The sequence below is a fragment of the Xenopus laevis genome, chromosome 2L (assembly GCF_017654675.1).
Source record: "Xenopus laevis strain J_2021 chromosome 2L, Xenopus_laevis_v10.1, whole genome shotgun sequence".
NCBI classification, from domain to species: Eukaryota; Metazoa; Chordata; class Amphibia; order Anura; family Pipidae; genus Xenopus; species Xenopus laevis.
This window is the reverse complement of record NC_054373.1, coordinates 182442678-182453771: the sequence shown is the minus strand read 5'-3', so window position 1 is coordinate 182453771 and position 11094 is coordinate 182442678. Positions and strand designations below refer to the sequence as shown.

The following is an 11094-nucleotide window of genomic DNA, read 5'->3' as shown; positions in this document are numbered from 1 at the left end:
CTTTGACTGCATCAGTCTTCTTCTTGTCCTTCCATCTCTCCATGTTGAAGCTCAGAAGAGAAGACCATGACCATCTCAATGTCTAATCAGACTGCTGTCACTGAGTTTATCCTCCTCGGGTTTCCAGGTCTACATTCGAATTTCTTTCTTCCAGTCTCAATTACAATGTTTGTTGCCTACATTGTTTCATTGATTGCAAATAGCACAGTCATCATATTAATTATCCTGAGAGAACAACTCCACCACCCCATGTATATTATTATTGCTAACCTCGCTCTCTCTGACCTTCTCTTTGACACAATAACATTACCTAAAATCATTGCCAAATATTGGTTTGGAGCAGGATCTATAACATTCTATGGCTGCTTTTTCCAGCTCTTCTGTGTCCATTCCCTTGGAAGTCTTCACTCCTTCATCATTATGCTGATGGCTATTGATCGTTATGTTGCTATCTGCAAACCTCTCAGGTATCACTCCAATATCACCAATAGACTGGTGACTCTTATCTGCTACATTTTCTGGGTCTGTGCTGCTCTAATTGGATTAGCTGTTACTTTCATTTCTGGACTTCTTCCTTACTGTGGACCCAACCGTGTCAAGAACTGTTTCTGTTCAAATGCAGCGGTACTTTCATTAGCGTGTGCTGATGTTTCTTTGGAAAGAAAAAAAGGTTTTATTATTGCTATATGTGTGCATCTCTTCCCATTGGCTTTTATTATTCTCTCATATATTCTCATAATCAGGGTTGTGCACTTATCAGCCAACAATGGAAACTGGCAGAAGGCATTTTATACCTGTACCACTCATTTAATTGTCATTGGCTTGTACTTTATCCCCAGGTTGTTTGTTTATAGTACCAGTCAGATTCCTTTGATTCTTGATGCTGATATGAACACCTTAATTATTTGTCTCTACACTTTTATTCCCCATATAGCTAGTCCTATAATTTTTTGCCTAAGAACCAAAGAAATTAGAACTATTTTGGAGCATGTGTTTAATAATATCTTCCACGTGGAACATGAGTACAAATCTAGAATAATAAAATGAAGAGTCATTAAAGGTGGCCATACACATAGAGATCAGCTCGTTTGACAATTTCACAAAACCAGCGGATCTCTACCCGATATGCCCACATTGAGGTGGGCGATATTGGGCTGATCCGATCATGGGCCCTAGGGCCCAACAATCAGATCATAATGCTGCCAATATGGCCGTTCTGATCATGGGACCGCACCTATGAACAGATGCGGCCTCGATCTGATTTGGCTTTTAACCTGTCCGATCAACATCTGCCTGATTTTCGGGCCAAATTGAGGTGGGCGATATTGGGCTGACCCGATTGTGGCTCCTAAGGCCAAACAATCGGATCATAATTCTGCCAATATGGGCGGTCAGATCGCGGGACCGCATCTACAAACAGGTGTGGCCACGATTCAATTCGGTTTTTAATCTGCCCGATCGGCATCTACTTGACTTTCGGCCAGATATCGATTGTCGAAGCCCATCAGAGGGCCACACGGGCAGATAATCTGTTGATAATCGGTCTATCGCCAGCTTTTAACGACCCTTGTATGGCCACCTTTACTAGAACCATGGTAATGAGTCATTAAACTACTGATGTGAATGGACATTACTGTTCCGCTATACAATGTTCTCTGTGCGGAATAACCAATAAAGGTATAAAGTGAATTTAGACAAAAGAAATGCATCTGCTTCATCTAAAACAAAAGATCTCCAATCGCTGTATATTCTAACTACCAACACTACTTATACAGGTATGGGACCTGTTATCCAGAAGGCTCGGGACATGCAGTTTTCCGCATAAGGGGTCTTTCTGTAATTTGAATGTCCATTTCTTAAGACTACTAGAAAATTATGTAAACATTAAATAAACCCCATAGAGTTGTTTTGCTTCCAATAAGACTTAATTATATCTTAATTTGGTCAAGTATGCGGTAATATTTTATAATTACAAAGAAAAAGGAAATCATGGGAGATAGCCTTTCCATAATTCAGAGCTGGATAACGGATCCCATACCTGTAATAAATATCTTGGGATTTACTCCCAGGTTATGGTCGCCACTCTGAAGCACTCATGCAGCCAGCCATTGACTCTGATGGCATCCACTTGCCACTGAGCTCTTAGGGCAGATTTCAGCCTGATGATGGCTTTGAGTATTTCCCTGATATTGACATCATAGTTTAAGCCATAGATGGTTTCTGAAATCTGTAAATCTTCTGGCTGTCCTCTCATATTTCCATACTAGTTTCAGCGTATTCTCACCAAAATTTCTCCTACTGTAGATAATTCTCTATATATTGTGACTTTCATTAGAGAGTCATCCAAAGGTAAGCTGACTCTCTCTCATGGGAGAGTTTTTTTGTGAAGTTATGAAACAGGGCAGGAAGAGATGTTAGACTACGTGATGTCACATAATGCAAATGTTAGGTTTAATCAAATTCATAATGTACTGTATACTTGTCATACCATTTTACAGAACATCTATCTGCTGAGGACCTTTCACTGTAGCCCCAGAAAGGGCTGGAATTCACACAGAGGTGTTTGCTGGACCCAAAGAGTAGAATTTACGAAATTCATTATATTGGCAGTTAAAGGAGAACTATCTTTCAAATAAAAAAAATGTATATAAGCTTCATCATAATGAAATAAGAAGCTTTCTAAATACAACCAATTTAAAATTCTCTACCGTTTCTGAAATAATCAAATTTATGTTTACTATTTCTTTTTCAGCATTTGTTTCTCTTCATTCTGTCTTCATGCTGCAGTTGGGTGTCAGATATTTATTGACAGTTAGATCCAATATATTTTAATGGGGTGGGCTTCATTTCCTAGAAGATGTATTAGTGCACACTTTATTAAAATCGCCAGAAATCCTATCTCTCTACATGCATAATTTGTGCAAAAGGCAGTTATTCTGTTAGATTTTGTTTGTACTGGAGTCAGTTATTTGAGTGAGCTCTATTCCAATATTTAAAAAGGGATTACGATCTCAGCCTGGCAATTATAGGCCAGTAAGTTTGACATCTGTGGTGGGCAAATTAAGATGCTGGACAGTGGGGGGCAGTGATCTATTTGGATATTGCCAAAGCGTTTGATACTGTGCCCCACAAACGACTGCTTTCTAAACTAAGGTCTGTTTGGCTTAATGAAGTCATTTGTACGTGGATAGGAAACTGGCTACAGGATCGGGTACAGAGGGTGGTTGTTAATGGGACATTCTCTACTTGGAGTAAGGTTCTTAGTGGGGTCCCTCAGGGCTCGGTATTGGGGCCACTTTTATTTAATTTGTTTTATTAATGACTTAGGGGGGGTGTTGTAAGTAATGTATCAGTGTTTGCAGATGACACAAAACTATCCAGCCCAATTAATTCCATCCAGGATGTGGCACTTGCAACACGATATTGACAAACGGGCAATCTGGGCAGCTAAGTGGCAAATGAGATTCAATGTTGATAAATGTAAAGTCATGCACCTGGGATGTAAAAATATCCACTTATACCCTTAATGGGACTGCACTAGGCAAATCCATAATGGAAAAGGACCTTGGAGTCCTTGTAGATGATAAACTTGGCTGTAGCAAGCAATGCCAGTCAGCAGCATCAAGGGCAAATAAGGTCTTGAGCTGTATTAAATGGGGCAGAGAGTCACGGGAGGAGGGGGTCATTCTTCCACTGTATAGAGCACTGGTAAGGCCCCATCTAGAATATGCCGTACAGTTTTGGTCTCATCACTCAAACAGGACATTATTGTATTAGAGAGGGTACAGAGAAGGGCAACTAAGTTGGTAAAAGGTATGGAAAATCTTAGCTATGAGGAAAGACTGGCCAAACTGGGGATGTTCACGCTAGAGAAGAGGCTCTTAAGGGGTGATATGATAACTATGTATAAATATATAAGGGGATCATATTATAATCTCTCTAATGATTTATTTACCAGTAGGTTTCCAGCTGACACAAGGTCACCCATTCCGATTAGAAGAAAAGAGGTTCCGCCTAAATATTGGGAAGGGGTTTGTTACAGTGAGAGCTGTGAAGATGTGGAATTGTCTCCCTGAATCAGTGGTACAGGCTGATACATTAGATAGGTATAAGAAGGGGTTGGATGGTGTTTAGCAAGTGAGGGAATACAGGGTTATGGGAGAGAGCTCATAGTACAAGTTGATCCAGGGACTAGTCCAATTGCCATTTTGGAGTCAGGAAGGAATTCAGATGTTTTTTTTTGCCTCCCTCTGGATCAACTGGCAGTTAGGCAGATTAAAAAAAAAACTAAAAGGTTGAACTTGATGGCCGTGTGTCTTTTTCAACCTTACTTACTATGTTACTATGTTACTATGCTGGGAAAGGAAGCCTCCAATAAGATATATTGGATCATTCATCCATGAAGAGTGAATGAAGAGAAACAGATGCTGATAGAGGAATAGTGAATACAAACGTGATTATTTCAAAAACAATGCAGAATTATTATTTGATTATATTTAGAAAGTTTCTTATTTCAGTATGATGAAGCTTATATTAAATGTTCATGTTTGTGATAGTTCCCCTTTAATAAAAACTTAAATAGTTCTGAAGTAGAAATAATAATTAATAAAAAATGCAAAAGTGCTTAGAAAAGCACCCTGGGCGATTCTATATTCAGTTTTTTAAGGTTTACTTATCTTTTAAAGTTTACTTATCTGTTAAGGTTTTTTAAAGAAATGTTCAATTAAAAGCCGTCCAAGAAGGCATTTTTTCATGGGGGGAGACTTCAACTTACCATATAAAAACAAAGCTTCAGCTGGAAATTAAATGACAATTTTATTTATAATAATAATAATAATAATAATAATAATAAAATTACAGATAAATCAAAGCAATTTTTTAAAGACAATAAGGGACACAAGACCTGAATGCACACCAGATTTGAGAATCATAAAAATGTAATACATGGGTTCTTGGTTTCTCTATAGCCAAAATATGAATTCATGTAATACTGTCAGATATAATATATTTATGGAATGGAACAAGACAGGGTTGTCCCCTATCGACAATTCCAATTTTATACTAATTGAGGTTCTATTAATTTCTATTAGACAATATTAGAATATTATGCATTCTCAAAACAGTACCAATAGATGTTTCTAACACTTTTTTTGATAAAATTTAATTTTACAGGTTACTCCACACATTATAATTTTAACATTCTGTCTGGATTTTAACCAGTGACCTACAACTTTTATACAGTCTGTTATATCTCTGTTATACTGTAGAAAAAGCAGACAGCTAAGGTTGGGATTCACTTCCTTGAATTTTAAAGTAGGAATGGCTTGCTTCAGCTGCAGCGTCAGCTGCTGCCCCAGGGCCTTCACTCACTGCCTTAGCCTCCCTGGGCCCCCTGCCCCAGCTGCAACCCTTTTGCAGCCATGATCGGGCCATGTTGGGAAGTCAGGGGGTAGCACCCAGGGTTTCCTTCCATGGTGTGCTGATTCCACTGTTGCTCCCTGATTCCTCTTTCCTTGGTCCTGTCCCTCATGTTTGACCCTGCTTTATTCCTGATTTAGAGTTTGTCTCTAAATTCTGCTTTGTGTTCTGGGGTATTATACATGGAATTGGCACTGCATTTATCTGCTGTGTGTTCTGGGGTTGGCACCCCGGTCTCGGCTCTTGCTTCAGCCTTTAGCAGCCACCTTTCACCTCGGGAGGAGCCCTCGGCTAATCGGATGCCGCCAGGTCTTAATATGAGAGGTGCAAAGCGTGGGGTTCTGAACAAGCACAGGGGCACAATGGTAAATGCAGAGTCTTTGGGCAGAAGGGTGCGGTACAAGGCTTAGGCAGAAGAGTAGTCAGATCAGGCCAGTGCAGAGTGCAAATGGAGTCAGGCAGGCAAGGGTCAAACCAGGAGATCAATCAGAGGGATATAGAATAAGTGAAGTCAGATATCAGGCAGGGGTCAGGATACAGATGTCAGAATAGTCAAAAAGCCAGGTAGGGGTCACAACAGGAATCAGGATCAAAGTACAGATAGCACAAACGCTCAGAAGCACCAGGAACAAATCCTATAATGGGCAATGAGGAAAAGTACAATGGCCCTTTAAATACTTCAATTTTCATGCCATTGCGCGCTGTAGTCAACACACCAGTGAACATGCGGCGATAGAAACAGCAGAGGCGCGCGTGCACTTAGTTGACCGGCGCAAGAGGAAGAGGACATACACGTGGCGGGCGTTCCTGCCGATGGGGGCGGCAGGCATCCCTCCCGTCCCCCAACTAGACCACCACAGTATGTTACATTACCCCAACGGACCCCCAGGTTTCTCAGGAAACATAAGGTGGAATTGTTTCCTGAGTCAATCAGCCCTAATGTCACAAACAGGAACCCAAGAATTCTCCTCAGGGCCATACCCCTTCCATTGCACTAGGAATTGTAACTTACCCCGCACCAGGTGAGAGTCAAGGAGTTCTTGGACAACAAATTCAGGCTGACCCTCTACCAACACTGGGGAGGGAAAGGACTGTTGGCGCACCTTTGTGGCAGGTTTTAGGAGAAATACATGAAATTAATAAGATATCTCGAAATTATCAGGTAGTTTGAGACAAACAGAAGAAGGATTAATATTTTCAGTAATGGGATATGGACCAATAAACCTGGGCCCCAACTTGAGTGAGGGAACCTTAAGTTTGATGTTTTTTGGACAACCATACTGAGTCTCCTACCTGATATTTGGGTGAGAATTTTTTTAGAGAAGAATGCACATGGATGCTCCTTGTTGGTTATCAGATGCCTTTGAGAAAGGATTTCCCCTGCCCCGACTTCTGAGGCGTCAACCTCTACAATAAAAGGAAGAGTAGTATAAGGATAATGGAAGCAGACACAAATTCCTTCTTAAGGAATTCGAAGGCTTGAATAGCTTCGGGAGGCCATATACTTGGATCTGCACCCTTTTTGGTTATATCCGTAATTGGAGACACCACCACAGAAAAGTTTTTAATAAATTGATGGTAATAATTAGCAAAACCTAAGAATCTTTGGATTGCACGTAAAGAAAGAGGCTGAGCCTAGCCCAATACGGCCTTGACCTTCTTGGGATACATTTCTAGACCCTTACCGGAGACATTGAACCCCAAAAATTGGACAGAAGAAACCTGAAAAGTGCATTTCTCAAGTTTCGCAAATAAATTGTTTTTTCTTAACCTGAGTAAAACCTACCGGATATGTTTCTGATGGTCACCCAAGTTAGAGAAGAAAAGTAGAATATCGTCCAGTTATACCACTACGAATAACCCCAGCAGGTCCCAGAAGATGCCATTGACAAATTCCTGGAACACTGCAGGGGGCGTTGCAAAGACCGAATGGCATAATTAAATATTCATAGTGGCCATCCCTGGTGTTAAAGGCCGTTTTCCACTCGTCCCCTTCCCTGATATGAATGAGGTTATATGCACCCCTAAGGTCAAGTTCAGACTAGATGGTAGAATTCTTGACCTGATCAAATAACTTAGAAATCAGCGGAAGGGTATAGCGGTTTTTGATGGTAATTTTATTTAGGCCCCTATAATCAATACATGGGCGAAGACCTCCATCCTTCTTGCCCACGAAAAAGAACCCAGCATCAGCAGGGGAACTAGAGGGTCTAATAAAACGTCTTTCGAGATTTTCACTGATGTACTCCTTTATTGCTTGGGCTTCGGGCAATGAAAGAGGATACGTTCTCCACTAGGGGGAGTAGACCCAGGAATGAGATCAATTGGGCAATCATAACGCCTATGTGGGGGTAATGTTTCCGCTGCTTTTTTAGAGAATACATCAGAGAAATCAGCATAAGCAGCGGGTAAACCCTCTAGGGATGTGACTGCCACCAATTGAGGAAAACTTATGCAAGAGCCCTTACATGTTTGACCCCATTGAACAATCTCCCCAGTTACCCAGTCAATATGTGGATTATGTACCTGTAACCAAGGTAACCCTAAAATTAGAGAAGAAGAAGAACCCTTGATAACGTAGAAGGATAACTCCTCGGAGTGCAAGTTGCTAATGCACAAGGACAAGGCCACAGACTTTTGTGTTACCAAACCTGACCCCAAAGGGCTTTTATCAACAGCTAAGATTTTCATAGGAGGAATAAGGGGTATCAGAGGAATATTTAACATCACTGCGAAGACAGCATTCACGAAATTCCCCACTGAATCCACAAAAACAGAAACCTTAATGGAGCCCGTAGGCCAGGTTAACTTAACAGGAACCATGATCTTAGAGGAAAATTAGGGAGAGGAAACTTCTCGACCCAAATGGAGCTCCCCTTCTCCATTTAGGCATCTTAAAAATTACCCTTTTCCCCACAGTAAATACACAGCCCCAGAGACCACCTGCGGGCCTTTTCCTCAGGAGTTAAATGAGTGATACCCAATTGCATAAGTTCATCCTGAGGTAGAAGCACTGAGGGGTTAAATGACTGAACATTAGTAAACACAGTAGAAAGGGAGGTACCCTTCTCACCCCTTCTCTCCCTCTGTCTTCTATCTACTTGGATGGCTAGAGACATGAGATCATCCAGATTAGTAGATAGAGGGTAGTTTACTAGGCTGTCTTTTACAGCATCAGAGAGCCCTAACCGATATTAACTACGAAGAGCCATGTCGTTCCAGCCAGTTTCTACAGCCCACCGGCGGAACTCAGTACATTACACCTCTGCATCCCATTTTCCCTGGAGTAATTTACGAATCGCGGATTCGCCATAGAAGCACGATCCGGGTCATCATAAAGTATCGCCATTGTGTTAAAAAAGGTTTCTAGGGAAAAACGGGAGGGTCAGAGGAGAATAATCTTAGGACACAAATTTGGGGATCACCCTGTAACAGGGTCATTACAAACTTCACTTTTTCCTCACCAGTTAAGGATTGAGGGAAAAAGGTTTTTGGGTGGGCCCCTGGTCTAAGGGTTTTTGGTGGGCCCCTGGTGTCCCAGTCCGACACTAATAGTTACACAGGCAAAATAAATCATCCAGCCTAGAATTGTGTACTCATCCAATTAATGAGCATATTTTCCACAGTCAGCAATTTATTTTTGGCACGTGACATTTCAGTTCTATATAAACTCACCAGTGATAGGAATGTGCCATAAACCTCTACAGATCAGAGCAGATCATTGAACATTTCACCCAGATGCAGCTGATACCTGTAACTGTAAGTGTTTAGATTTAGTATCCAAAAGATGAGCACAGGGAGAGTCAATGGGCGTCCGAATAATTTTGAATTTTTATGTGCACGAAAATTTGATGCGCAGTTTGATGCTGCAGTTTCGCAAATTTCTTTGCAGAAATTTGCTGTGGATCCATGCCTGGCAAATTTATTTGCCCATCACTAGTCTGGGTTCATATGATATCATTGGCTTCACAGAAAATGGACGATGTTGCTTTATCCCTCAGAGAGGAGGGGGGAGATAACAGAAAGTTTATATAGTGCAGTAATTAGATAAACACACCCGCAGTGTCCTCCAGCACTTACTAAAAACACTCTTTTTTCCTGTGATGCAGAAAGAAACATGCAGTTGTATGTTCAGTTAACTTAATCACCATGTGTGTTCATTTAAAACTTGTTTCACCCTTATTTCAATCAGGAAAGAGAACAGGTGGGGGTGGGTGGATCCGTTACTAGGGGATAGTGAGGTTAGCAACACAAATCCGGATTGTTGCTTTCCGGTGGTATTATATACTCACAAGAAGTGAGTTTCAACTAATGTGAAACACAGATAGGATGGTCTCTACTCCAGGCTCCTTTCTTCCTAAGTCTCTTGAAGGGGAGATACAACAAAGTATCCTGTGTTGAAATGTCCTTGTAAAGTCCTTCTGGCACTTGGGTTTCCTCTGCGTCCCTTGGAACTTTGTGCTGCTTTTTTTGGAAATCACAAGCGGCGCTGCTCCGAATTGCAGGCGTAAACACGCTCAGTGCTTCTGCACGGTTAGAGCGTAGGGGCATAATCACGCTGGCGCGTTTCGCCTATCGGCTTCCTCCTGAGTGATGACGTTCCCTGCTCACTGCTGCTGATTTATCTCCTATCGTGTTTTTCTTTTTCAACAAGTCCTTTCAAAAAACTTTATTTCTCTAAAACATTTTCACAATCTTCTGTTAACTCCTTTTTGTGCTAAAATGAGGCAATCTTTCCCTATATCATATCAGTTACATCACACTACTGTATGGTGCTTCACAATATATTATAATCAATTTAAAATTAACAATCTAAAAAATGTACATTTTTAGTTGCAGTCAAAACACCATAAAAATGAATTCATAAAAGGCTTTCTCATTTAACCCATTCCTTTAATACAGGGATACTAGATAGGGGGTAGTTTTGGTTTTTTAGTCCAAAAAGGCTCTAAGATTAAAATCCACATTCAGACCCTGTGGAATCAAGGTTTTTAGCCTATGGATCCACCAACTTTCCCTTTGTAGGGTCTTTTTAACCAAATCTCCTCCTCTCCAACCCTTCTTAACTCTTTCAATCCCTACCCATTTTAAACCTGTTGGATTTTTGTTATGCTTTTCTAAAAAAAATGTTTCGACACCAGATGTTTTACATTTCCTTTCCTTATATTATTTATATGTTCCCCCATTTTCTCTCTTAATTTCCTATTTGTTTTCCCCACATATTGGAGGCCACATGGACACTCCAATATGTAGATCACATTTATTGTGTCACATTTTATTAAATATTTTATCTCTAATTTTTCCCCAGATGTCTTAGTTATAAAACTTTTTGTTTTCATACCAAATTGGCATGCCTTGCATAGACTACATGGAAAACACCCCTGATATATGTCACACTTTTTTTCACCATTTTTGTCATACAAGTATGTATTATTTTTTGTTTTATATTGGGGGCTTTTTGAAATATAATTTTAGGTTTTTCTGGGAGAACTTTTTCCAATTCCTTATCCAAACTCAGTACATTCCAATGTTTCTCTATAATTTTACTGATTTCCTTTGCCTTTGAATTATATTGAGTCACAAAACACATATTAAATTTCTCCTCCACTTTAGTCCCTTGATGTATTTCTTTTTTGTATTCCAACATTTTGTCTCTATCCTGTTTTCTCATGTCCT

General features: G+C 40.4%; 1 protein-coding gene across 1 annotated transcript; it reads left to right on the top strand.

Annotated features, from left to right (window-relative positions):
• LOC121399682 (olfactory receptor 6B1-like) lies at positions 1-1047 on the top strand. Its single transcript, XM_041581215.1, has one exon. It carries the CDS (start codon positions 67-69, stop codon positions 1045-1047), a length of 981 nt encoding a protein of 326 aa, XP_041437149.1. The 5' UTR covers positions 1-66.
• Positions 1048-11094: the final 10047 nt, after the last annotated feature.